General features: G+C 40.9%; 4 protein-coding genes across 8 annotated transcripts; 1 reads left to right on the forward strand and 3 right to left on the reverse strand.

Annotated features, from left to right (window-relative positions):
• LOC6646154 (mannose-1-phosphate guanyltransferase alpha) lies at positions 1–1,776 on the reverse strand. The gene is made up of 4 exons (XM_002068743.4): positions 1,369–1,776; positions 612–1,302; positions 290–554; positions 1–226 (listed from the first exon to the last, which is right to left on the reverse strand). The coding sequence occupies exons 1-4, from the start codon at positions 1,614–1,616 to the stop codon at positions 126–128; spliced, it is 1,305 nt and encodes a 434-aa protein (XP_002068779.1). The 5' UTR covers positions 1,617–1,776; the 3' UTR covers positions 1–125.
• A 345-nt stretch (positions 1,777–2,121) lies between these two features.
• Positions 2,122–5,611, forward strand: LOC6646199 (importin-11). The gene is made up of 2 exons (XM_002068742.3): positions 2,122–4,327; positions 4,386–5,611. Exons 1-2 carry the CDS (start codon positions 2,189–2,191, stop codon positions 5,514–5,516), a joined length of 3,270 nt encoding a protein of 1,089 aa, XP_002068778.1. The 5' UTR covers positions 2,122–2,188; the 3' UTR covers positions 5,517–5,611.
• On the reverse strand, positions 5,596–7,474 carry LOC6646198 (protein Cep89 homolog). The gene is made up of 3 exons (XM_002068741.3): positions 7,220–7,474; positions 6,650–7,162; positions 5,596–6,588 (listed from the first exon to the last, which is right to left on the reverse strand). The coding sequence occupies exons 1-3, from the start codon at positions 7,445–7,447 to the stop codon at positions 5,860–5,862; spliced, it is 1,470 nt and encodes a 489-aa protein (XP_002068777.1). The 5' UTR covers positions 7,448–7,474; the 3' UTR covers positions 5,596–5,859.
• A 10,405-nt stretch (positions 7,475–17,879) lies between these two features.
• LOC6646197 lies at positions 17,880–27,199 on the reverse strand. Of its 5 annotated transcripts, XM_023177850.2 has the most exons (8): positions 26,930–27,199; positions 26,683–26,777; positions 21,244–21,442; positions 19,579–21,167; positions 19,305–19,425; positions 19,135–19,193; positions 18,936–19,036; positions 17,880–18,655 (listed from the first exon to the last, which is right to left on the reverse strand). In XM_023177850.2, the coding sequence occupies exons 3-8, from the start codon at positions 21,414–21,416 to the stop codon at positions 18,497–18,499; spliced, it is 2,202 nt and encodes a 733-aa protein (XP_023033618.1). In that variant the 5' UTR covers positions 21,417–21,442; positions 26,683–26,777; positions 26,930–27,199; the 3' UTR covers positions 17,880–18,496. The 5 variants fall into 5 exon arrangements, with proteins under 5 accessions (XP_023033618.1, XP_023033615.1, XP_002068776.1 ...); XM_023177847.2 differs by having other exon boundaries at positions 19,135–19,425; positions 21,244–21,439; XM_002068740.4 differs by having other exon boundaries at positions 19,135–19,419.
• Between the last annotated feature and the right edge of the window lie 522 nt (positions 27,200–27,721).

Raw genomic sequence — 27,721 nt, forward strand, 5'->3', positions numbered from 1 at the left:
TACAAGATATAGTATTTAAATATATATATAAAATGGCATACTGATAAAAGATGAAACAAATAAATCGATATATAGGCATGTCCTTGACTGTCACTTGGTCCACCTTTAATTTTTGGTATTGATCATTACAAGATGATTTCATTTTTGAAGCTGCGGCTAAGTTCTTTGTGCGGCAGGACAATACTATTTAAAAGGATCTTCTCAGCTGGCACTTGGACAAAACAACCTGCCAAGTAAAAGGAGACACAAATTAAAATCCATTAAATGTAGCTAGCTGTAAGTTACTCACCCAATATGGTTATAGACGGATTTAGTTTGCCTTCATTGTTGAAAAGTGGCGGATTTTCCATTTTGGCAAATGGTTTATTTGCATCTGGATCACTGGGCGTGCCCTCAACTCTTGCCCAAGCGCCGATAGTGGAGCCACGACCAACTATTGAATGAAGTATTAAAGTGTGATCCTTTATCTGAGCTTGTTCGAGAACAATTGATTCGCGAATGCGAACACCAGGGCCAATGGTAACGCCAGGACCAATGGCGACGTTGGGACCAAGCTTTAAGAAAAGAAAAATTTAAAACAGATTCTTGATTTGAAGGTTTTATACACCCACCACAGCTGAATGATGGACTGAGGCACTGGGATGCACATAGACGTCAGGATAGACTGTGCAGATTAGACTTCCATCGCCTTCGCCGCGTTTAGTACCAACGTTAGCAAGTCGTTCCGGATGCGTCTTCTTGTACAAACCCAAATAATGACGATTTGCATAAATCGCCGAGCCGGCTGTCTTCAATTGTGACCACCAATTGGGTACAGGCATGGCGAAAAGTTTATCCGTACCAGCCAGAGGTGTAAGTACTTCTTGTTCCCACTTGATGTGACCCTGATCCCTGCCATTGCCATTGCAGAAACCAACACAGTTATACTCCTGCCCACGAGCATGGAATATCTGGGCTAGTATGGTGAATATATCCATGGAGCATACATAGACGCCGCAATTGATGAATGTGGAGACATATGAACTCGGTTTCTCCACGTAGTGAGAGACGGCGCCACTTCCGCGATCGAAAACGAGACAGCCGTAGTGCAAGGACTGTTGACGTGTCGCCTCCGTACTCATAATGGTCACCAAAGCACTGGGCGGGCGCTGTGTGTGAAAATCATAGAGCTCCTGAAGTGGAAAATCGGCACACACATCGCCATTGAGCACGAAGAAGGCGCGCGGATTGCCGGCCCGTATTTGATCACGAAAGTGGTACATGCCTCCAGCAGTCCCCAACGAAGTGAATTCCTGAAGGTATCTATACGGGGAAAATGAGACACGTCATTACTTTAACTTTTAGCTGCCCGTTGGCTCTAATTCTCACCTGATGTTGATGTTGCTGCTGCTATATAAGCTCTGCATATCGCTTACAAATCCCTCCATTTGCGTTTGTGGATAATATCCTATTATAAGGATTTCCCTCAATTCCTTCAATTGAACACATGCCTCAATGTGGTGGGCAATCAAAGGACGACCGGCAAGAGGAAATAACGGTTTGGGCGTGTCCAGGGAGAGGGGACGAAATCGTGTCCCTTTCTGTGGTCCCCCAATAAGGATTACAGCCTTCAGCATGATGTCAAATGTGTGTCTTATCTATTTTTCCGATTCAAAGAAATATTTGTGTTTACGTTGCCAATCAATCAGCTGACTGCTGCTATCATTGCACAATAGAGATGGTAATTTTTCGTGCCCTATCGTGAAATCACAAAATCACTCTCATATGCAATTCACAATAAGTGAAAATAAGTAAAAAACAAAACAAAGAAAACAAACAAACACCTTCACTGTTGAAAACAGAAAATTAAATAACTTGGTATTTTATATATGTATAAATCGCCTTGAAACAAATAAACTAAAATTAAATTTCCAATTATGAATATATAACTGATTTATAAACAAAAGCGAATAATCTACAAATGCTGATCGGGAATATTTTTAAGTAAATCGTAATCAATTAATTTCCAACTCGTAACACATTTTCATAGTTTTCAAATTAATAATTTCGAAATCACGACTTTGTGTTGGTCACAGCTACAATCGATAAATTAGGTTGTGACCAATCGATATTGCAGCGTTGCCACATCGCATAGGAAAAGAACGGCAGGAAGGGCTGGCTGCAGAGGCATTAAAATCAAAATTAAATTATGGCTACTGCCGAGCAACTGCATCTGGTTGCACAAACTTTGCAGGCGGCCACAAATCCCAGTCACGAGATAGTCCAAAAGGCCGAAGCCCAGCTTAGAGAATGGGAGCAACAGCCGGGCTTTTTCCCAACAATAGCGCGTCTCAGTATGAAATTGCCTGCTGTCGCCGCCGGCCGTCCTGAAGGGGAGGGAGGCGTAAATGCCCAGGATGAGAATGATGTTAAAGTGCGTTGGATGGCCGCAGTGTATCTAAAGAATGGAATAGAACGCTATTGGCGACCAAATTCCAGACACGAGTTGCCTGCCGAACAAAAGCAGCAGATCCGAGATGTCCTTCTGCAGCATTACAATTTAGAGGAAGTACCACAAGTTGGCCTGCAAGTGGCTGTCCTGCTGGGCAGACTGGCCCGCACTGATTACCCGCGTTTCTGGCCAGATTTGTTGCCCACCCTTATGAAGCAGCTACAGACATGCAATGCGGCAGAAAATACAGATGCCGCCCTGCAGCAAAGAATTCTTTTGGTGCTACATTATGTGTTGAAAGCATTGGCCTCACGCCGCCTGATGGCCGAGCAACGAGCCTTCGAGGAATTGGGCACTCAAATTTTTGGCTACTTGGCCTGGGACATTTGGGCGGTGCTCACCAATCGCTGTCTGCAGTTAATCAAAAGGATTTGTGCCAGCGGTAGCCAGGATGCCCAGCTTGAGGCGGAGGCTCTGAGCATCTTACAACGAGCCTACATTGTGATGAGATCACTGCGGAAACTCCTCGTCTATGGCTGTGCTAAGCAATATAAGAGCCCCGATCACATGCAGTTTGTGGAGCAACTTTTTGAACGATTGCGTGAGTGTCTCGAATTACGCTATCAACTGCGCCTGGGTCCAAATCGTGGATCTCCGCTTATAGCTGAATTGGAACGCTTCATTTTGAAGATGATGAAATCCCTCAACGAATTCATGGAGCGACGTGCCCTCTCCTTTGCCCGCTTCGTCTCGGTGGCTCTGGAGTTTAGCTTCCATTATGTGTTTCACGAAGGCACTGGCCTTATCTTTGACACCGGCGATCGAATGAACTTTAGCAACTTTGCCATTCAGGCCATCAATATGCTTAAGGGCATTATGTTGAGTGGCAATGATAGCATTAGTGCGCCAGCTGCACCTGAAGCCGAGGGTGCCCAATCCTTGGAGGACGAGCTATTGGCCTCCGCCGGACAGGCGCAATTGAAATTCTTCACCGAGGAACGGATTACATATATGAGTGAAAAGATGGTGACTCACTACTTTCTGCTGACCCAGCAAGAGCTTGAAGAGTGGCAACAGGATCCCGAGGGCTATGATCAAGATGATGGCGGTGGCGATGCCTGGAAGTATTCGCTACGAGCCAGTGTAGAGACATTATATGTCACCTGTTTCACCCAGTACTCGGCTGTGATGATAGCCGAAGTCCTGAAGTATGTGAGAAGAGCCCAAGAGCTCCAGTTGACGCCGGAATCGGATTTAAAGTCTATTCTTCTGAAAGATGCCATCTACAATGCCTTGGGACAGACCTCGTTTTATTTTTTCAATCGTCTGGATTTCGGTAACTGGCTGACCTCGCAATTGTTGTCAGAACTCAAGATTGAAGCTCCTAATTTCCGGATACTACGAAGACGTATCATTTGGCTGGTGGGTCACTGGGTCGGGGTTCAATTATCACGCGAACTGCGTCCACTGGCCTACGAGGCGTGTCTGCATTTGCTGCGCCCCCAGGAAGATATGCCCACGCGCTTGGCATCAGCGAGAACTTTAAATCTTCTTATCGATGACTTTGAGTTTATGCCCGAATCATTTCATCCATACTTCTCACCACTCTTCGAGGCCCTCTTCCTGCTGTTGCACGAGGCGGGTGAATGCGATAGCAAAATTGTGGTCCTAGGCACCATGACCCTGTTGGTGGAAAAGATGAGCGAATATATCGAACCTCAGGCTCTTCAATTTATATCCTATTTGCCGCTTCTATGGCGGGAGAGCGAGAAATATGATTTACTGCGTTGTGCAATCATTGGGACCTTGGAGCAGCTGGTGCGTACCATACGCGATGTGCCTGAGCCTATGAAACCCTTCCTCTATAGCGTGATTGAGCTTAGCACAGATCTTCAGGTGAGTTAAGCTTGGAATTTAAATTCAGTTCGATTGCTAATTATTTTTCAATTAATAGCAACTCTCTCATGTGTATCTGATAGAGGATGGGATCATGCTTTGGCTGGCTGTGATTGGAAATTCCACCCAATTGACACCCGAACTTTTAGTTCTCTGTGATCATCTGTTGCCCATTATCGAGATGTCATCGGAGAATTTACGCACTGTGCTTCAACTTATACATGCCTACATTCTACTCGATGCTCAGGTCTATCTGAGTCGCTATGGTGAAGGATTCGTGTCCTACTGTGTCCGTTCGTTTGAGGATATACGCACAGAGGGCATTATTGCCATGCTGAGAATATTTGAGACATGCCTAAAAACGGATGCTACGATGGGGTTGCGTCTTGTGCGACCCGCTTTGCCATTTGTGTTCCAACAGGTTTATCTCAGGCAGGATTTTCCCATGATCATGGGCTGGTATCTGACCATTGTAGCTCGGACGCTACTCATTGACCAGACGGTATTTATGTCTGTGGTCCAGGAACTTCCGCAAGCAGATGCCTTGGCACGCATTCTAGATGTGTGGATTGAGTTCTTCCCCCTAGTGCCCGACACGCACGCCGAGAAGAGGAAACTTTTTTGCCTGGCCTTTGCCTCGATCTTCGGTGACAATGAATTGCTTTTGACCCGCTTACCTCACATCTTACAGCTGGTGGACGAAACTCTGCGGGAAGTGATGGACAAGCAATATTCCGTTGTCGAGGAGGGCGATGCCAAGACAACGCCACGCTATTACGACTCGTTGGTAATCCACGATGAACATCAATTAGACTTGGACGAATTTCAATATCAATTTGGCAGTGGCGAAGATTTCCATATAAAAAGCTATCACGGGAAGACCTACCATGACGATCGGAATCGCCAGCTCGTTCTCAAGGATCCCGTTTATAAAATACCCCTTACCGAATACCTCAAATGGCAGCTTCAATCGCTACAATCTCAGTTGGGCGTTGCCCGTTACGAGCAGCTGATGCGAGAAGTTGCACAGCAGGTTCTAGAACGAATTACCATGTACATAGAGCAAACGGTTCCCAAGGCGTGCGTGGTATGCGCCGGCGGCGGTGCAAGTGGTGCAGCTGGAGGAGGAGATACAGCAATAGCAAATGCAGTCATCGATGAGGCTGAACAGTTGGTGGAATCTGGCTGATACCGTATCGAGTCTAGTATTGCTGTGCTTAAAAAGCTTTCTATGCTAAGTTATTGATGTATTTTGTATTGAAATTATATATTTTTAATTGTTAACGGTCTCTGTCTTAATGTCTTTGGGTGAATATTCCCGATATTATGTCGGGGTCACCAAAATCGTTTTCATTGTCTTGAACCGTAGAGAATTTAAAATTTGTAAATTAATTTAGGTCTTCCGATTTGTGGAAATGTTTTGTAAATGCCTAAGTGCCGCTTTTTATTAATGCATGGAGTTAATCACACAGAATCCTGTGTGGGAGGATTTCTATTAGGAGGGTCAACCATCTATTGTGCTAGGCAATTGACTAATCAACGGCTGGACGTCGCTCTAGTTTGCCACGTAACAAATTTCTAATGGTTTCATCTTTTTGTTGCAGCTTTTGCCGCAATTTTTCCAACTCTTCGACATTACGCGCATGGAGGCCACGCAATTGGGATTCTTTATGCTTGACCAACACTTCTAGACGGCGAACAGCATCGTAGGTGTCTCGCATCTCGGCCTGGCCAGCTTCCAGCTTTTGGGCCCACTGCAGAGCCATACGGAGACGCGCCTTCAGGCGATCTCTGGCATGTTTGGCCTTCTCTGTGCTGCGCATAAGCGAAGCGGCACGCAAATTACTTGTTTGCAATTGTTCCTCCAATGTTGAACGCTCTCGCAGATGCTCTTGCTTCAGTTGTTCCAATAGACTTTTGCATTGCTGTACTGCAGCTTCCTGAAGATCGGCAAGGGCAGGAGCTGCGGGTGGAGACGGCTGTGGTGCTGCTGGTGGTGTTGTTGCTGTTGTGCTTTTCATGGCAGCCAATTCGGATTTGGTGCGAGCATAGGCAGCCTGCAAATGATCCATGTCCAAGAGCAAAGTCTGCATCCTTTGTTCATAGCAATGCATCACTTCGACTAGTTTCTCTTTGGCCAAATCGGTTTTGCGCATCTGTGCCTCGGCCTTGGAACGACAAACACCCAATTGGGCCTGAAGACACACGCGTTCCTCTCGCCAGCTGCCAACCTCTCGACGGAGCTGCTCCTGTGATTGCAGCTGAAAAGGATTTCCTTTGTAAATACGTTCAAAAAAGAAGAATTAAAAGTTTTAGACTCACCAGTTTGGTATTTTCCTCTAGGGCGCGCTTTAATTCACCTGTAAAATGCTCAAACTCTGTACTATACTGGGTGAGAAGAGCATCCTTATCCCGGATGGTCTCGTCGTAGGCCTGGAGTAAGGGGCCCAATGTATGGGCAGGAAGCTCATAGGACTGTGGAAGTGTGGACACAATGTTAGTGCCACCTTCTCCTCCCCCTTTATCCCCGCCAGCCTGCCTACGCTGATCCTGATAGCTCTCGATTTGAACATTCAAACGAAAGACTAGAGTCTTTAGCATATCCACATCGTTAATTAATGTTTTATTCTGAGCATTTATGGTGGAAAGTTTCTGGCTTAACTGCTGACAACGTGGACAATTCGCAACTTCCTGTTCCGCTTGGGAGAGACGACGTTCCAATTGTGTGCTATCCTGACGCAGTTTCTCATTCTCCTGAGCGAACTGGTCATTGTATTTATGGAGCGTCGAGAGACGTTGCAGCAATTGTTCCAATTGTTGTTCCTTGGCCTGCAGCTAAAATGATAATCTCAAAATTGAGAAGCCATCTTATAATTTGGATGCAAAACCTACCAGTCCATTTAGGGTGCGATCTCTCTTTTTGGTCTGTGTCCCAGTTGTGTCCTGGCGATGTTCAATTTCCACACTTCTTGAGCGACGACTAAAATTACCCGCTAAAGTTTGTAAGACTTTTCGATTTCTTGGCTTTGGCTGGGTCGCGGAGTGTCCATGCACCTTTTCCGTTGTCTGTTCCTGGTCGGTTTGATCCAGATCCGTGATCATTACACTTCGTTGAGTCATTTCCTATGACTTTTCATTGACAATTTGTACTGTTTTCTTTGACAATTTTCTCGCTGGTAAACAAACTCAAACCAAACCAACCCAAGCACCTGTCATCGTCTTTCCCTTGGCGCGATTGGTAACCATGACAGCACCTAGACTCTATGTTTGACCCTGTTATCGTGTTTTTTGGGGGTAGCAACCCCCGAAATACAAATTAACTAGGCCGACGCCCCTGAACGCTTTCCATTACTTGTTCTAAGAGAGACAGAGAGAGGCGAAATCAAAAAAGCTCTCTGCAAAAGCTTATTTCTGGTTTCTCTTAAACTTCTCTAAGGTTAAGTAGGGGTTTGAGGTGACTTTGCCATTTCTTGGGGGTCCTTGAGCAGCGCACATAAAACTAATGTCCAGACGGACACGGCTTCTTCTTCGACTTCAGCTTCAGCAGAGCCATTTCTCCTCGGGGGCCATTTCTCAATAAAAGCGGCAGGCGTCCAGGTGGGTTACCTAGCCAGGTGGTTGGTTTCAAAGGAGGGACAACGGGTGGCGTGTGGCCTGTCAAGTGTGTGTTCTTTTTTTTTTATTTTTAAATTTCATGTGCATTTTATGGGACACAACTCGTTTGGCTGATTGCTAGCCTTTTGCATTTGCTTAAAGACTAAGTGTAAATGGGGGCGTCTGGTTTGTAGTTAGTTAAGGGGTAAAAATGGGCAACAAGTTTAGTTTTTGGTAGTGGTTTAGACATCAATCAAACCGCAGGAATCTGGCGCTGTCGTCGTCGTTAACAACAACGACAAGAGTTGGCATACCAGAGAGAGAGAGAAAGAGGGCCAAAAAAAAAAAATGGAAAATCCCGCCGCTTCGCCTCATTATTTCCGCTTCAGCTGCCGCCAATGCCATTATTATTATGATTATGATTGTGCGAAAATCTTGGTTAGTTTCGAGGTAAATGATGAAGGGTGTTTGAAGAAATCTCATGATGATGTAGATGATGATGATCATGATGGGAGGAGTTCTGGCGAAACAATGCCAATGCCATATGTGTGTATATTTCTGTGTGTGAGTGTGTGTGTGTGCTTCTAACCATTAGCGAGTGGCAATGATGGGGTTAGAATGGCTTAAGAGCTTTAAGATTTCTGTAAGCAACTGCCAGAGCTCTTAACATTGGCTACAAATTCCTCGTTAATTCAAGTAAACTTTGAAATCTTTTTGCATAATTACGGTTATTTCACAAAATTCAAATATCAATATCACGTGGCAGAGAAAGTTTAGCCCAAAAAACCATTAAACCTTAAACTCCCAAAGAGCAAGAGCCTGAGCATAACTTTTCCCAAAAAGCCAAAACATAAAAATCAAAAATTTGAATATTGTTTTCAAAGTTAAGTGGGGTGGTCAAAATAAAAGCAGCAAAGAGCAATTTTTGAGAAGTTCTTATGGTCAACATAATGGTCATAAATCATGGAAGCAAAACAAAGTTATTAAACCATAAATAAATGTTTTTGTTATTTTAATTCGTTCAACTTAAAGAAAGCCACGCGAATTACCGAGAATTCAGGAGCAATGTTTTTATACCCCATCGATTATATTATAGATTTGTTATCGTTATCATATTTAAAATTAGTTTTGGCCAATTTGGACACGTGCCAAAACCTCGTATTGATTTATGGATATTACAGAAAAACCACTGAGAGGCATGGAATAGGCAATTGAATAGGGAAAAGTATTTATCTTTATTTATTTGCCAAAAAAGAAAGAACTTTAAAAAGGATACAAATATTTGTAGCCATCAGTACTTCGTTAAAAAATACGGTCTTTATTTTACATTCTTTTTAGTTCCTATCCTTAAAACAGGACTACTTTACTACTACTACTACTAGAATTGGGCATAAATTCAATATTTCTGGTTTCAAGTTTAGTAAAGTTCAACAAATATTATAATTTTTCAAAGGATTTATAGGTCTATCCACCAAATTGAAGAATTAAAGAAAGGTGCTAGATAACTGACCAGACTGAATGGGGTCAAATTGCGTTGGAATGAAAAAGGACGAAGACTGTAATGACAAAATTTGCGAAACATTATCTTAATACAGTTACCAACAATTAACGATTATTTTTCTTTTATTAAGATACTTCGGATTCGAGAAAATCATAATCAAAATTCGAAAATACAAAATTTGATCATCGGTACGGCGGCTGGACGTGGCCGGTGCTAGAAAAGGCTTTTGAGGGAAAATGTATCACTAAATTGTGATTTAGATCTGCGACTATATTGGAATTAAAGTTTAAAAACCAACAATTATTAATCTTAATTACTTGCAATCGGCTATACGTATTAACAGATCAAATGATTTATTTAAAATCGATGATTCCATTCCCTAGATTTCGAGAAATGGTGTATATCAAAACAGATTTTTAATTTTAGATGCGACTTTATTTCTTTTTATTTATTTCGTTATATTGTTCCGCTCTTTTAAGATGACAACAACAAATGTCTTTATAAAATGCGTTATAAATATTGCCACGATGCTCAAATCAATATGCCTTCTTTCCAAAATAATTACCTATTGAATTTAGCTTTTCAATGACATATTCCTTTCTTTATTTGGCCTAGTTGTTTACATTTTATAGGGCCAAAACTAAGCCCGGCCAACAACCGAGCACTTTCGGTTACATTTTTTAACTTTGTTTAAGTCCTTTTTAGCTTTGTACTGTGACTAACATGTCTAAATAATTTTAAATTTTATCCTTAATTACGGAGTTTATTGAGATGAAAACATTCCTTTTACCAAAATATTTATGTCGCCCTGTCAATGTCATGTCCACTCAGACAGGACTTCTATGTATTTAAATGAGTTTCAGTACAGATAAAAAAGTTAACTGTGCATAAATTGTGATAGTTTTTTTCTGTAACGAAAGTAAAAATGTAAAATATGTAAAAAGTATGGAATATTTGGATACAAAATGTCAATGGAAGCTGGCCATCAGTTGATCCTCTTATACTGGCTGAACTACTGCGCGTGGTGCGATTATTTAAATGCCAAAAATATGTTCATTATTCCATTATCAAGCCCATTGAATGCATAATACCGTCATTCATGTGTCTGTAAAAGGAAAAAATGCCCGAGCTCCCTATCTCATTATGCAAAACTGAACTGTCCAACTGGTCAGAATCCTCTCGAGGTTCGCTCATTAAACACTGGGTGGAAAATTAAAGGAAGGTGGCGCAATCTGTTGGAAAATTAAATGCAAACACCCACACATATGCATATTAAGTGTAGAGGCACATTCTCTCATTATGTCGTTTTACGCACTTGATTGAAAAGGGAAACAATGTGGACGAAATGCGACGACAGAGCGTTGACAACGACGCATCATAGTGAAAATATCCACGTGAAATTTTGCATTTGCATAATTGGAAAAGTAAATGACCGACTTGCCACCTCAGGTACCCCCCGCCAAAAAATAAACCTCTGTCCAGTTCAGTCACACCCAGGCAAACACTTTTGGCGGCAAGTGTAAACAGAAACGAATCGAAAATGAAAGGCAAACGAAACGAGAAGCCCACAGAGAGATAGAGATAGAGAGAGGGAGAGAGTGAAAGAGAAAAAGCTGCCTGCAGGATATTCGACCGCGATGGCGACCTTCGTGACTGCAACAGTGTTGCATGCATTTTATGACATTGGGCGGGGCGGTGGGGGTTTGATAAGAATGATGGTTGGGCCACGTTAACGGCTCATTTCACGCCCGGACTTACCTTTTGGAGGAGGAGGAGGGGCAACTGCATCGAATGCACTTGAACCACCCATTTGACCACTTGAACTTTTTCACCGCACTTTCGCTGTCAGATCTTTCAAGGACAAAAGCAGAGAGAATAGAGCAGAGCAAAGCGGCAGTAGAAGTAATCGCTTTAACTGGCGTCTGGTTTACCCAAGCTCTAGTCGTGCCCTGACTGCATTATGCTCTGTATAACAAAGTTTTTGCAATTCATTCAGACCTCCAACCCCGACCCCATCCAATCCCCCATGAGTAAAACTAAAGCAAACCATAACGAAAGGAACCTCTCTTTCCCCTAAACTCTTGCAGCTTCAATTCCCTGTCTACCAAGGGTGTCTCTTTCCTCCGGCTCTCACATACATACACTCTGACAGAATTTCAATTTCTTTGACACATTGCAAAATGCTCAACAAGTGAAACGACGTTGAAAGCCAAAAGAAAGATAAAGCTGCCGGCAGTTCCCCTCGCAAACTCACACCCCCCAAAATGCTAAGACCCCCGCAGCAGCAATGTCAGGTAAAGTAAAAGAAAGTGAAAGACGGGGGCTTTGACTTTGTTGAGGTCCAGGTCCAGGTCCTATGCTTGCTCCTCTCACAACATTTTCCCATTTGGCATCGTCTGTTTTCTTTTTTCTTTTGGTTTTGGCCTGGCCTGGTCCGTGCCTTCGTTCGTTCGTTTCGACGGTTCCTCGCTCATTGGTTAGGTTTGCCTGCTGCCTGCTTGTCTGTTTACTTTGGGGGCAAAACTTTTGCCAAATTGCCATTTTGGCATTTAGGTATCGTCTGCCTTTTCCACCACCACCACCAACTTCTCGGTCGACCGATGGGTGGTCTCACCCACTCGCATTTTGCTTACATTTAGCAGATTATTTCGTCGAGGTCCTTTCACATTTAATTCGTTCTCCACCACGTCTTCTTCGTCGCCGTAGTCATCCCCGTCTTCGTCGTCGTCGCGAAGGTCGCGGCCACGCGTAGTCTCTTGTAGTCGCTAGGTTACAATCTAAATTCCGCTTGTAATTTACATACCCACACTCCATGCCCCTGCGCCCTTCCAAAACTTGCCGCCTCTTTTTTTATATTTTGTGTAACGTTTTTTTTTTTTGCTTTTCTCCGCTGGTTTTTTGACTTTTTCTGAGACCGCCGCTGCCGCCGTTCTTCTTCTGGTTCCTGTCTGCCTATAAAGAGTAAACAATGTCCTGACAACTTCCTGCGAACAAACAATTGTTGGAAAAGGAAAGGAAAGCCAAGCAAGCAAGCGACAACCTTTTCTCATTTCCTTTCTCATTCGGGTTTTTACACCGCTCGCTCACTTGTTGCTGCCAAGCCGCCTCTTAGTTACCTCTCTAGCGAAAAAGCAAAAAGCAATTTCATGCCACACGAGAGAATCGACAGGGAGAACGACAGGCAACAAGACCTGTCCCCGGGTCTGATTGCCTATAGCCTTTGCATACACTCACCCACGTGGCTCACACATGGATCCTACCTTCATCCCGGCCTTGTGTTTGATTTTGATAACACGCACGCAGTTTCCTCACTCTCTCTCTATCCTCTCTTCCATTTCGAATATCTAAACGGGCATCACCTGTGTTTGCCTGCATGGATTTCTGGGCATTTTAGATCTTCATTATGCTTATGGACCCCATGCTGGCCATGAAAATAGATGTGCAGATGAGAAAAAACAAACAAAAAGTTCGAGTTGATTAAGCTTAACAATTGTGAGGCAATTCCAGCTTTTGGCCCAAAAGTGTTGATGTTACACAATGGAAAAGGACAAAATTTGAATGAATCACCTCTGCAGAGAAGAATGAATAGTTTAGTTGGTTCTAGAGTAGATCTTAGGGGTTGTCGGATTAGAGAGCACTTCCATAGATAAATGTTTTGTTGAGTCAAGTCTCTTACAGTCAAGAGATTTGGTAATGAAAAGTAATAATAAAAAATATGAGATTTTGGATGGATAAGCCATAAGTATGATGTCTCCATATTCTTTCTTCAGTTTCTTCAAATCGAAATTGACTGGGAGATTTATTTGGAATTTAGAAAGACTTTTTCTCTTTAGTTACTTTTCTAACTAATTAAATGTAATTTAGATCTGTTTATCTTTAGCTTGGCAAAAAATGTGGTTGAGGTACATATATTGATACTCGTTTTTAATGTCTCTCTTAAGCATTCAGAAATATCTTAGGCCAAGAGATGTTTTTATCTGTAATCGAGTATATTTGGTTACACTTACTTAATTTAACTAAAGTTGCGACTCCTTTTCAGTTGATGCCTTTGCTTGCTAGTCACACTGTTTTAACCAATTTGTTTCTAGTTGATGTCCTTTTTTATCACCTTCTTTTTTTTTGGTGGTTTATGCTCTAGAGCATTTTCGCCTGCTCTCGACATCATCGATGTGTCACGCCTCTTTTTTCCCCCATGTACAAATAATCATACTTCAAAGGCCATAAATCGTTATTTAAATTTCATTTTCCACATTGCTTAAAGTTTCATTTCGCAAATTCCATTTTCGTAGAGATGATGATGAAGAGAAGCGAAACGAAAACGAAGAAGGGAAGAGTGAAGAAGGCTTTTGGCTTTGTTTGCCAATTTCTGTTCGTTGGACGCGCGGCGACTGGTGAAATATGCTTTAAAAAAAAAATGCGGCTTATTTTGGTTATGAGTCCCGAGAGTGTGTGTGTGGGTATGGAGGTGTGTGTCTGTGTGTGTTTACTTTGGGCTTGAAACGCGAATATTTCTTGATATATGTATATATGTGTATGTGTGTGTGTGTGTGTGAGTCTATGTACCTGTCGTTGGGTCGGTGTGACTTTGTTTGCTTTGCTTTTTCGGGCAGTTAGAAGATGCCTAAAGGCAAGTACTAGATACACACACACATACACACATGAACCTACTCACATACACACACACACACACACACTTACCTATACACATACATATTTTGCTCTATAAAATTGTGTTTGTGAGTGCTTTGGCATCCTTTCCTTTTTACTGTTGTTGGGACTTAGCTCTTAAGACATTGCCTGCCATCAGAATGATGCGCAAGTAATCCATTTGAAAGAAGGAAGAAAAAAAAGGTAAAATGTAAGGTGAAGAAATGAATATATACACGGAAAATGCCATTAAAGACCATATGGAATAGGTATATTGTGTGTGTGTGTGTGTGTGAGTGTGTGTGTAATCAAACTGATATTCGAGATGGATATGTATTACTCGTAAAAGGTTAATACACACAGCACAAATGCCAGTTAAGGCCAAATTACTCAAGTTCAAATGCAAATGCATAACTGATTTCTTTCTGCTTTTTTTCCCCCTTTTTTCATTGCTTTAATAGGTGAACATTTGCATAAAAAAAAACCTTCATCTACTCAACCTCACCCTTCACGCCTTCTTCACCTCGCTGGCTGTATCTCATTAATGTCAGAGAATTCTCACTGGGCACAGAAACCACAACTCATCCTATGCTCGATTCACCTGCCTTTAATTTCTCGTTTCCTTTAGTTCACTTTTTTCCTTAACCACCCCCAACTTATTGCTGGCTGTGTGGCTCATATTAAGCTTGTTTGAGTTATCCCAGCATAATCCTTGTTAAGCTCTTAATCGATTTGCTTCATGCTCCTTTGGGTGTGTTGTTGCCTTCTCATTCAACTCGATTACGAGATGACGATTGCCAAGGCGAAGACATGGGTCGCTTGCTTTTTCCTTACCACCTTAGAATGACGTTGTTGTCCGGCTATTTTCATAAATTATTTAAAGTGTGTCAATATTTGTTTTGGTTGTCAGGGAGTGCTCCATCTACTCCTCCTATTGCTTTTGCTCCTGATGATGATGACGACGACGATGATGAGTAACGTTGATTAAAGGCAGCACCATAGCCTCTGGGTTGGGTTTTTCTTCGTTTGGGTTTTCCTTTATTGAACTTGAAATTAGTTTGATTTTGCCACTCCCTGCCTCTCTCATTCGCCCCGCTCTTGCCACTTGCCCTGGGTGTTTTGAAAGCAAAGCAAATTTAATTTAAAATGACAGCACCAAAAAAACAACAACAGAAACAGACGAGCAAAAAACAAAAAAAATGAGAGAAAAACCAGGCGAATTAAGAAGAAAAGGAACAATTTTCATAATAAGTCTTATAAGGACGGAAGGGGCAATGGGGAGAGGGCGAGGGGAAGTGGGTGTGGCAGTTTCTTGGTGCGTTAAGTATAATAAAATAAGCTCATTAAAATTATGAGCCTCAGCAGGTGGCAGCAACGGCAAGCGGAGCGGGTCAGAGCATAAATTTCATCCTAAGCGGCGTTGCTAAGTATTATCCTTGCCAGCCTTGCCAGCCTTGCCATCCTTGCTGTCCATTCTCTATCTCTCTCTTTCTCTCTCTGTCTCTGCTGTGTACTCTGTGAGCCTCCCATCAATCAGACAACGATTCGCTTGGTTTCTGTTCACTGTAAGTTAATTACTGAAGTTTTGCGCTTGATTGATTCGCTCACACGCATTGCAAAGCGGCAAAACGCAGAAAACAAAATCCAAACCAACAAAAGTGCGAGAGAAAAAGTTAACAAAGTTTTTTTTTCTGTTGCGCTCTTCTTTATTTTTTAAGAGTTGACAAATCATGGCCCGCCACCAGAGTGGAAGACGATGTGATTCATCCAAAGTGTTTTCGAGCTAAAGGTTCTGAAGCGTGAAATCCTTAACGTTGTTGTCATTGCCCTCCTTAATACAACTCCAACTTCATTTGCCATCTTCGTCTTCACATTGCCTCGATACTTAGGCACTCGACTGTGATTGACAACAAGCACTTAACGCATTTGTGCCGCCTGCTACATCCACGTGTCCTTGTGGTCGGTTGCTCCCTTAATGAGGCACAAGTGCGCAACAGCTGATACCACCCACCCAAAAATTCAAAGACTCTTTATTGTTACCCAGTTACAGAAGATGCCCTTTGTCCTTTATTTCATATGTGTGTGTGTGTGTGTGTGTGCGTGGGCGTTACAAGAGAGATCGGAATGTATTAGGGATTAAGAAGGGGCTGGGAGAGGTTTAGACATAACAAACAACAAATTGGATTTTATCGCTATATATATATATATATATATATATATATCTGTGTCTTTTGTATAGTTTTTGTTTTACATATTTTTGCCATCTCATCGAAATGATAAGCACAAAGAAAATTTTAGTAAAGGAACAAAAATTTAAGTTCACAAAATTTTTGTTGCATACTTTGAGGCTGAGCAAAAAGAGGATAAACTTTTTTTTGTCAAAATGAAAATAGACATATGTACACTGTGTGTTTGTGTGTGTGTCTGGGTTTTACTTTAAATTTTACAATAATGTTTGTATATATATATGTATATATTTATTTGTATTTATTATTATTTGTTTTTCTTTTTGGTATTTTTAAGCCTTTGTTTATTATGTTTTGTTTTTTTTCCGTTTGCATATAGATAAAACTGTTTTTAAAATTGCATTTTAGAAATACTATTTTCAATTTACCTTTCGCTTTTTTTTTGTTGTTTGCATTTTTTCTTTTATTACACAATAAATTCGGTGGGCATTTAGTTTTACATTTGATTTAAATTAAATTTCATTTGATTTGCTTACGAAAATGTTGTTATGCGAGAGTGAAGTGACCTCGACCTTGTGTCATACGCGGCGTATGCGCTATGCCAGAAAGTTGTTGAAAGTTGCCATTTTTTTATATTTTGTTTATTTGTTACTCTTTTTTCTCGGTGTGTGTGTATGTATGTGTTTAAGTGTGTTTTTTTATGGCAAATTAAAAAGTTGAGCCAAGCGAAACTTTTCCCCTCTCTTATTTTCTGTTTGTTTGTTTGTTTGTTTGTGTGTGTTTCGTTTGCTTTGCTGTGTGTGATTGTCTACCAAATGTTCAAATGATAAAGTGCACTCGAAAACACGATGAATACTGGTATATGCAGGGTACTCAGTAGGAGGTAAATACATACATACATACATAGGGGTTAGGAGGTAGAAATGGTTGGAGTTGACGTTTGAGGTTGGCGGCGGTGTGGGGAGGGGGCTTGAAAAAGCAAACATGAGTGCATTTGCTGTTAGTTAAGTGTTTTCAAAAACTCCTCCTGACCCAATTTTAAACCATTTTCTATGTAAGCACTTTTCTAGCCTGGTTTCAAATTTCAATTTTCCCTTCTACTCTTTGTCTCGATTTCGCATTTTTCAATTTCCTCTCTTAAAGTATAAGTTTGCATATGAAAATAGTTGTAGCTTAAGGTTAAGGGTTTTGTCTTAGTTAAGTTTAGCTCAGATATATATTCTCTTTATATATATATATATATATGTATAAGCGTATGAGTTCAGAAAAAGGACATATCTAGTTATTACATATATTTGTTTGTTTGTTTGTTAGGTAGATAGGTATACATTATAGATACATTATATAAATATATAACTTTGATTATGGCTTAGATATAACAAACAGTCAACATTTAACAGTCATTCCGATATGAGATTTTCATCAATACTTGGAAGAGATTTTTCACATAGCAGAAAATAAATATATATATTTATATATATAAGTTCTATGCTTAACAATAGATTTTTTTCTAAACATTTAATCAAGCATTTATATATTTTATTTGCTGGTATTTCAATTGACAGCTTAATTTGTTAATATATATATATTTTTTGGGTTATTTTTTTTTTTTTTTGGGCTTGGAATTGAGAACACATTTATAAATACATACATATAAATATATATATAATATTATTGTAGACTTCAATTGGTAAATACTTTATTTTGATATTTTCTTTGCCGTGCCTCTTTAGAGACACGCGTCTCTGGGTCACCCGCCCCTTTTTGCTGTGGCTTATCAATACCAAGAGGCCCTGGTCCGGCCTTCGTCTGGGGCCAGACACATTCCAGTTTGTTGCTGGTGATAAGCTAATCAAAACATCCGCCATAAACAAACGAATTATCGTCGTCGTCGTCGTCATCGTCGTAGGCCTGACCACTGCCAATGACTTGTGGTCAAGATGGCAGAGACAACATTTTTCATGGACAAAACCACAAAAGGGAGCAGATGCCTCTAATAATGTATATGTCCTTTGCCCTCCCCACACAGTGTGGCTTCTCCATTTGGCTTTTCTTTAGCACATTTATAATAATAAATAAATCGTTCTTGTTAAAAAGAAGACAATGACATTGACAAAGGTTTTTTTTTATGCTTTGTGTTTTTGCTAAAACTGAGCCTTTCAGTTATAGATATCTTTATATATATAATTCTAGCAAAATAGTTTTATATAGCTCTGTGTGTTTTTTATTTTGTTTTGTTGTTTAAAGCACGTGAAGATTTTCACAGCTTTTGGATTTGGAAATGTCACTTAGACATATTTTCTGTAGTATCTCCTTGGCCAGATGCAAAGATATGTGAGTGCGTGAGGTTTTCATCTTGGATGAGGTAGCTTTCTTCTCTCTAACTTCCTTGAGACGCATCTGTATGATTGTGGTAAAGCATAAAGTTAAAGTCACAATCAATTTAAGTTCCAAACCGCAATGCCCTTTAAATCACTCATAGCTCAATTTTCATTAATTAGTGACTCGATACGGAAGCGAGACGGTGATGCCGAAACCCAACCCCGAACCAAAAACCATTTAGCTTATTTCCTAAACAATTTTCGCATGCATCAATGAATTGTGTGCGTGTATTTCTCACCTCAAGTTAACCTAAATAAACCGCAAAACCATTTTACACCCCTCACTCACTCACACTCACCTGTTTCAATATGCCGACGAGAAGCTCATCGACATTGTGCTGTATGCCACTGGACGTCTCAATAAATTTGGCATCGCGTGAGGCGGCCAATGTTTTGCCCTCTGCCAAGAGAGAAAGAGACGCAAGGCAAATGAAATCAAGCCATCATAATTAAGAGCCACAAATAGGACGAAAAGGGGTGGGTATTGGGTGTAGTTACCTTGTGATGTGATAAGCCGGGCACGAGCCAAATCCGCCTTATTACCCACCAATATGACAGCCTTGTCCTTGGTATAATTCTCTTGCCACAAATAATTGATGATTTCCTCAGCATTACGAAAGGAGCCCTTGTCCACAACAGAGAAAACCACAACACAGCCATGTGGTTCATATGTGGATAATGAATTCTCTACACTCATCTCAACACTAGGGTGATCAATGAATACCATTTCCGATTCCTCATCATCCAGCAGGACACTCACGGTCTTCTCGCCAAACTCATCGTCTAAAACTCAGATGAAAATTAAACTCTAAAGACGCAAGTGTATCAGCTGGGAAGCTAAAAAGGTTCCAGGTTCCAGCCAAGGGTTCATTCTACTCACTGCGTTCCACACATAGGGGCACAAGAGAACTTCTGCGTCTCTCATATCAACAAACAACTTACCTAAACTGGCATCGTAGGTGTGCATATATTCCGAGGTCATGAACTGATTGACCAGCGCCGTCTTGCCCACTCCAGCATCGCCGAGCATGACCACACGATAGCGAGCCGGTGGCGGTGGCTCTTGATTCTCCGATTCATCCGGAGAGGCGGGCAGGGAATCAACATTCGCATAACCAGCTCCACAGCAACTTCCCTCGAAGGGAGAACGTTCACTGGCCCGACTATTCGTAGAATTCACACTCGTGTTGCTCCGAGAACGTCGTGAAATGATCGAATCCCCGCAATTGACTACATTGCCCTTGCTAATGGAAAAGTGACGCAGACGATAGAGATCATCGCTGGCCCGCGGATTGTATGGACGTTCCGGTAGTGAGCAAACACGCGGACGTATATGATCCGGCACTGGTAACTCCAGAAAATTGGAAGTCCTACGCTGACGTCCCCGGTTTGAGCTCTGAAAGGCCAAGGGTCCAATGTCGTCATTCGAAAAGATGGACGTATTCGAACAGGCGCTTTTCATCGACTCGCGTGAACTGCGACGACTGGCCAAATAGGCCAGACCACCCTTGGAGCTGCCACGCCGACGCGGCTTATACTCTACTGGCGCCTGATCTCGTTTGGGTTTCTGTGGCTTACAGCCACTCAACTCATGCTCAGCATCCTGGGTAAGATCACTGGTGGACTTGCGGTGATAGCGCAATGAGACCACACTATCCGAACAGGTGCGATCCAGTGTAGAGTGCGAGCTATGGAGGACTTGATATCCTGGATTGGAAGTTATATTAATGGCATGACGGCGCTGACGATGTGACAACTGAGGTTGTCCACTTGCACTCGAGTTTCCCGGCTCGGGATCTGTGTAGCTAGTAAAGCTAGTGGTTGTCGTATGCTGAGTACCGGTTTCTCCCGATTCCATGGATAGCTGAGTGCACTCTGTGACACAAGAATCACGTTTCAGGTTAAAGTAAGTAGCGCCTGAGCCGCCGGCGGCGACTGCATTAAGACATCTGGCATCCAGTTTGGTGATCACGGGCAATTCCCATTCATCGCGTCGTCTTTTGCCCTGTCCACCCTGATTGCCGGTCACTCCACCCACACACGTTGTGGTCACCTGGGGAGGCAGCTGTTCCTGCACCGGTTTGTTTCTCAAAAGCTTCTTTGTCGAACCCTGTCGACGCGGTGAGCTTGGCGGCTCATAGTAGATGGCTCCATCGTCGGGTGAGATGGGCTCATAGTATTCAAATTTCTTGCCCAAGGCATTCTGATCCATTCCCGGGCTTGGACTGATGGCATCGAAAACGAATTTGCATGGCGATTTGCATGGACTGCGTGCTGTGGCATGACCACTTAACAACGATGATGAATCGTCCATGGAGCCCGAGGTGGGTGTTTGATAGTAGGAACTTGGCGTAGAGCTGCTGCCATCGTCGCAACTATCATTGGCATAGGTGGTGGTAATTTGGGGACTTCTGGGAGCGCTGCCATAGCTGCTGCCATAGCCAGGACTGCGTGGTCCTCCAGCGCCAACGGCAGCGCCACTACAACTTGTAGTGGGTGTGGCATATACCGAAGGCGGATGATAAGTGCTCCTAAAGTGAAATGAAATATGTTGAGAATAAGATGAAATTTTCTCTATCTCTTTTTGTGTGATGCAATCTCTCTCACCTTGGCGATTTGGGAGTAGCTCCCTTGTATGGCAATGGATTGCTAGATGCTCTAGCTGGAGTCTTGTGGTGATGATGATGATGGGGATGTGGATGTGGATGACCATAGCCACCACCGCTGCCGCCGCCTCCTCCTACGGCTCCCTCATCCCAACTGCGTTGTTGTTGGGCCATTTTCAATGTTTGTGTTGCTGCTGCTTCTGAATGAAAGATGCCTGGGTCAACTCATGTGTAAATATCATGGTTATGGACCATTATTCATGTCCATCTCCATCATCACCCCCTCAACCACTTCCCCGCATTGGACCATTCACTGCCCAACTTCCATCCTAAATGGCCACAAAGTCAACATAATTTATGGTTTTATCTTTATTTAATCAAAATAATGAAAAACCTACAAATGAAACCTCAAAAGATGGGCGGTTTGCCACGCCCCAAGGGAAATTCTAAGCGTATATAGGTATGTGGTGGTGTGTGTCTGTGTGTGTGTGTGTGTTTGTTGATGTGTAAGAGGAAGAGTGTTCTATTTGCCCTGGAAATTATTATTAAATGTGTGTTTCGGTCTCTCCATAAGCTAGCGGCATAAGTGGCTACATTCTCTACTCCTGCCTGTCTTTCTCTCTCTCTCCCTCTCCACCATACTGTCAACGCTTTTGTTTAGCCATAAGCACTTTGTTACACACATTAACCTCCCTACCACCTACATATCTTCATACCTCGCACATCGCCATTCTTTACTGCTTTATGCTTATGCAAAAGTTTCCCCTTGACGCTTGCTCTAACTCTCCGTAGGATTGTTTGCAGAAAAGTTAATATTAACACAAACTGGCGTTGCCACGCCTCCACTTCGCTGTGATGCAAGTTTCATGTTGATGATACAAACAACAGACTAGAGGGATTAGAAAAGTTGCTGAAACCAGATTTTCAGCAAGTCTAAAGAGAGACTAACTTTAAAGAGAAAATCCCCATACATACACATGCTTAGCTTATGTGGCAAAAATGTTGCCTACTTATAAGGGCCCAAGTGATTGATGCGATTTTCAGTAAATTCCTAACATTCAATGTCATCTCAATCTATAAACTGTGATTGACAACAGTCGAATGACTCCCCATTGCCTTACCATTGCCTTGCCCTGACCCTGCCCCTCGTCTTTTAAAACACTCTAGTTTTATGATAGTTGTCCTTCTTCTTTCTCTCTCACTCTCTCTCTCTATGTAGAGTGTTTTTCTAAAGCACCATCAAAGCATCACTTACACGGAACAATTCTTGTTTTTCTCTTCGCTTTTTTTGTTGTTGTTTTTTATTTTTTGTCATGCCATTGTTCTTGTTGGTTTTCTTTGTGAATTCCCCAGCACACACTCACACACACACACACACAGTAGGAGACACGTGGATATGTGTGGGGTCCCGCTGTCTGTTTAGTTCGAAATGAGACACTCAACTGTTTGTCGCCTCGTCGTTCGTATTGCTCACGTCTGACCTGCTGGCCATTATCTATATTGTATATACAAATAGCACCCACACACATACACACACACCCGCATACACGCATACACACCAAACTGGAGGGGGAACGTGTCCATATTGTAAAGCAAATAATATAAAATGCGGACTGAGGCATATCTTGCATTCATACCTGTTGGTTGTTAATACCCTAGAAGCCTAAAAGTATGCACCACTCAATAATGAGATTTGAAAAGGACACCAATTTCAAGAGAAAATGTTACAAATTTAGCAGAAAAACAAATTATGTTATTCAAAACTTTTAGAAATTTACAGAATCTTTTCTATCTAGGGCATCTTTCTGTCTACTCCAATTTCTTAACCTTTTTTTGTTTTGTAGCTATTTTGTTTCCCCCTTATGTGTTTTACCGAGAAGCACGTAACATCCGTGGCCTGTTGCCACCGCAACCAATCAAACAGACCAACGAGCCAAAGTGGAAGAAGAACTTAGTTATCGACACAGAGTCCGGAACAAAAAACGAAAAAAAGAAAAATCATAAAAATTGTTTTTTTCTCTCTCTCTCTCTCTGTCTCTCAGTGTCCGCCTCGTGGTTCCAGGCAGAAGCTCACCTTACTAACATGCTAGTTATACCTGGTTCCATGCCTTTTTTTTTTTGGTTTCGTGCGAAAATCTGCGGAGAGGCAGCAAATCAATAGGCATTTCCCCTTGCCCTGCGGTGACGTCTCATCCCTTCTGTTAACAATTAACTGGTCGCTCAGTTTGCATTGGCATTATATGGAATTGTCTATGCATGATGAACATAAAGAAGACGAATTGGTAGTCAAGGAAGCTTTGCCTCAGCTTATTGTTCTGTATGTGTGTGTGTGTGCATTGAATTTCTGGCAACAAAATCACAATTCCAAGAAAAAAGGGACAAAGAATGACAAGCTTAGTCTTAGTAATAATTGTTACAATTTTCACAAAACTGAAATCTGACTCAAATTACTTCAGTATTGTCCAAGAAAAAGTAAAGTAATATATATCAACGAAGGCCATGGCCAAGTTCAATACCAATAAAAGTTGTTTTATCCTTGAAATATTCAATTGTATGCTGTCAGTAGAATAGAAGATACCCTATACGGTTTAAAAGGATATCATAGACTACCCTAAACAAGAGTAAAAGAAACTTAAATATTGATGTTTCGTTTTCATAGATCAAAACTTCAATCAAATAAATAAGACTTAAGTGATTATATTGGATTAGAATCATAAAGAGTAAACTCTTAATATCCTAAAGACCTTTTCTTTTTTCCTTTGGGCTAAAAATCTATATCAACCTTGGAATTAATTAAATGATTAAAGGACCTTTTACTAGCAAAGTTCCCTCGTCACTTTCTCCTCCTATTCTATGTAACTATAAACAACCTTGGTTGCCACCTATATTGGTTCAATCTCTTTCATTTAGCTAATACGAATTGAAAAAGGGCCGGACCCTTGACCAGACACTGGTGCCGTATTCTATATATGTATATATATGTATGTACGGTTTATGTGTAGTTTACCGTATCATCTGACAAATACAAAAAATAGAGATTTATTTACTGCACCTGTCGCCTTTTCCTAGTGTCAAATGAAAGCGTGTTGATGGACATGACAAAACAGAAATTCCTGGAAAGGGGCAAGGCTTAAACCTCAGTGCAGACTGAGTAAGAGATTGTCCTTTTTATATGTAAAATATTAAACCAAAGTCATCACAATGCATAAAGCATAAATTTCACTCTGTTGTTATATATGGTAAAGATTTCAAGGGGGAGAGATTAGTTTGCTTTGCTTAACTAAAACAATGGAAACGTGTCAAAAGTCTGTATTATTATATTTAAAATTGATAAAGGAAAATATTGATTTTCAAAATTAATTGGCAAACCTATTGTGAATATGCAAAATTTTCGAACAGCTTTATCTTATGGTTATATATTGTATAATAAAAAGCTAAATACGAAGTAATTTGATGCAGATTTTTATCACTTTTTATTTATTTTCCCCCAGTCCTTTATATGAACTCATATATATATTCCCACGCAATTTCAAAAAATAAAATATGTTAAACTTTGTTTGATTTTAATAAAAAGCAGGAAAAGAAATTAATTCATACAGATCTCTCAGTTTAACATAAAAGACCTAACTTTTTTTTATTTTCTTTATAAAGATCTAACTATTGATGTTTTTGAAAAATGATTTTTAATAATTTTTAAACTGTCTTACTTTAATTAAAATCTATATTATTTATATAAAACAAATAAAAGATACTTAACAAAATTTCGTGAAATTGTTTTTGTGCTATCTGCCTTGAAATAATTCGACAAGTAATTTGCATTTGCTAACAACAATAAGGAATCATAAAGACTTCCTTGGACTTGTTTGCCAATTTGTATATATTTATATACTCTATAATACACATAATTTAACATAAAGATTATGTGTTATAACTTCTCCCTAATCGTAAGTCAATATATTAGGTTTTAACTTTAACTTTTATCTCCCTATAAAAATATATTCTATGTGTAAAATGCTTAAGCAGTTTTTCTCAAAGAAAAACATTTATTGAGATTATTTAATTTTCACATTTTTTGCAATTATTTTGGGCATTTTGCGATAAAAATAAAGAAAACGAAAGAAAAAAAAACAAACTCGTAAAATAAATATATATATTTGTTGACTTGTCAAAAATATTTGTAATCTAGAATGTCTTTTCCTGTTCTTTTTCAATTTAAGGAAAAATTGTATGTACCTTTTCTTTGTTTGTTGTCGCGAGAGTATAAAAACGATGAAGAATTTTCCAATCTTTTGGTAGGGATTTGAATTTGATTGTGTGTGTGTGTGTGTGTGATTTGTTATGCATAAAATTTGGCTTTATGTTTGATTTAGCTTTTTGCATATTTGAAAGGATTCGGATGGCAACGGAAGAAAGAGAAAGAGACGGAAAGAAAGGACTTGGGCATGGGGGATTGTCTGGTATTTTGTTTGTCTGTGTGTGCGGCTACCTTTTTAATCAAGTTTATGGCTTCGGCCATCCGAACAGAAACTGAAAATAAAGAAGTGAACGAAACAAAAGAAAAATAAGTTGAAATGTCTTTGACCTAAGATTACTTCCTACTTAAAGTTCTCTGTCTCTTAGCTTCTTTTGGAGAATGAAAAATGACTCGGGTCATTAACTTTAATGCATGGAGGAATGAGAGTGGCAACCCTTTTTAGTAAACTTTGCTTAATTACATGGCCTGCACCCGTTAAATACACACTCACGCATACAAACACACACCCGCACATACTCACTATCACGCACACACATAAGCATAAATATTTACACAATCTCCTCCTTCTGCCCCATCTCTCGCCCTGTGGTAGACATCTCCCGCACAGTTGTAAAAATAACACACAAACAAGAAAAGTCCATAAAACACTTAAGATCAAACAATTTATATACTTGGCGAACAAATGATGAAGGGGCAAAAAGAAGACGAAAAAAGAAGGAGAAAAGAGACAGAAGCAACACAAAAAAAAACCATAGCCTATTTAGAAGGGCCACTTGGTAGGTCGAAAAAAAAAATAAAGAAAAAACAAAAACCAAAATGAAATGGCTAACAGCAAATTACAAATCTTGGCAAAAGTCACGTCGCAACTTAGTCATTAGCCACTACTAGCCCATCTTTTGCCCCCTGGCCCCCTCACCTCATGCCCTCCCCTCATTGATTTTATTGCAACACATAATTCTTGGTTGGCTAAGGCATTTTGCCATTTGTGCAAATCTCATGTTGATGGCATATTAAGTGACCTACCAACCCCACAGCTACACACACACACACACACACACACACACATACACACAGTCATGATGATGGTTAGGCCCCTTGGGCAATTTTGGTATTTTAAATGCTAGAGACCCCAACGTGCGTCATTTTGAAGAGAACATGAACGGGTAAGGGGAACGGGAAACTTACGTGTAATTAGAGGCGTCTGGGCGCGCGAGGATTAGCAATTAAGCGAGTGTCCTGCAAGCGCAACAAGTGCCCAACGACAACATGCGTAATCCCAGCTACAAAGACAGAGAGAGAGAGAGACGGGGCGATAACGCATAAATCAACATGTCAAGCCCTAGCTTAGACTCTAAACACATATACAGAGACACAGACACAAAGATACATATCTATATACACATTGACCAAGACTTAACTATTTAATCTTTACCATTTTTGCCGAAATTCGTTTTGTATTTGCTCTGCAAAACTTTGCTAATTGTCTTAATTGCGTTTTCCGCTTTCACTCGATTTACTCTCTCTATCACTCTATTTCATTTTTTGTGTTTTTTTTTGGTACCACGATGAGCAACAGTTTGCACAATTTAACACTATGTCGAATTGTCTGCACTTTCGTTTCCGCTTTAAAAAATGCCGCCGCACACAGTTTGCTGCTGCTGCTGCTGCCACTTCAAGCCGCTTGAAGCCCCCACGAAGCTGCCGCAAACGCTGCTCGAGCTAAACTGTGGCTCCAATGGCCATTCGCTTGAGTTTTCCCCGAGTGGTGGCCCGCCCCCAACCAACACACATGAACAACACATAAACATCATCAACTCTGATGAAGCTTTTTTTGAAAGTGAAAGCTTTTTTGAATTTCAACTGGAAGGACTCGACTGGAAGGACTCGTCGACTGATGTGAGTTAAGGCAATCTGAGGCATGCAACAATGCGATTTCTTGTTACTTCTTACAAAACCAAAAACAAAAAAAAAAGGATCCACCACTCGGACTTAAGGGAATTGACTTGATTTTCCAAAAAGAGCTTTAACCAAGATTTACTCAGACGTAATCTATATTATAGTTGGCTTATTGTTTGTGCATTTATAAAGTTAGATAATAAGAATATCTCTTCTTTTTATGTGTCAATTGCAAGGACTTCAATTTATTTTTGCACCTGCAAAAAATGGCAAATAAACAAAGATATATGGAATTTAGTTAAGTTTATTGCAAAAGGCTTAAATTAAC

Source organism: Drosophila willistoni (genome assembly GCF_018902025.1).
Source record: "Drosophila willistoni isolate 14030-0811.24 chromosome 2L unlocalized genomic scaffold, UCI_dwil_1.1 Seg72.1, whole genome shotgun sequence".
Classification (NCBI taxonomy): domain Eukaryota; kingdom Metazoa; phylum Arthropoda; class Insecta; order Diptera; family Drosophilidae; genus Drosophila; species Drosophila willistoni.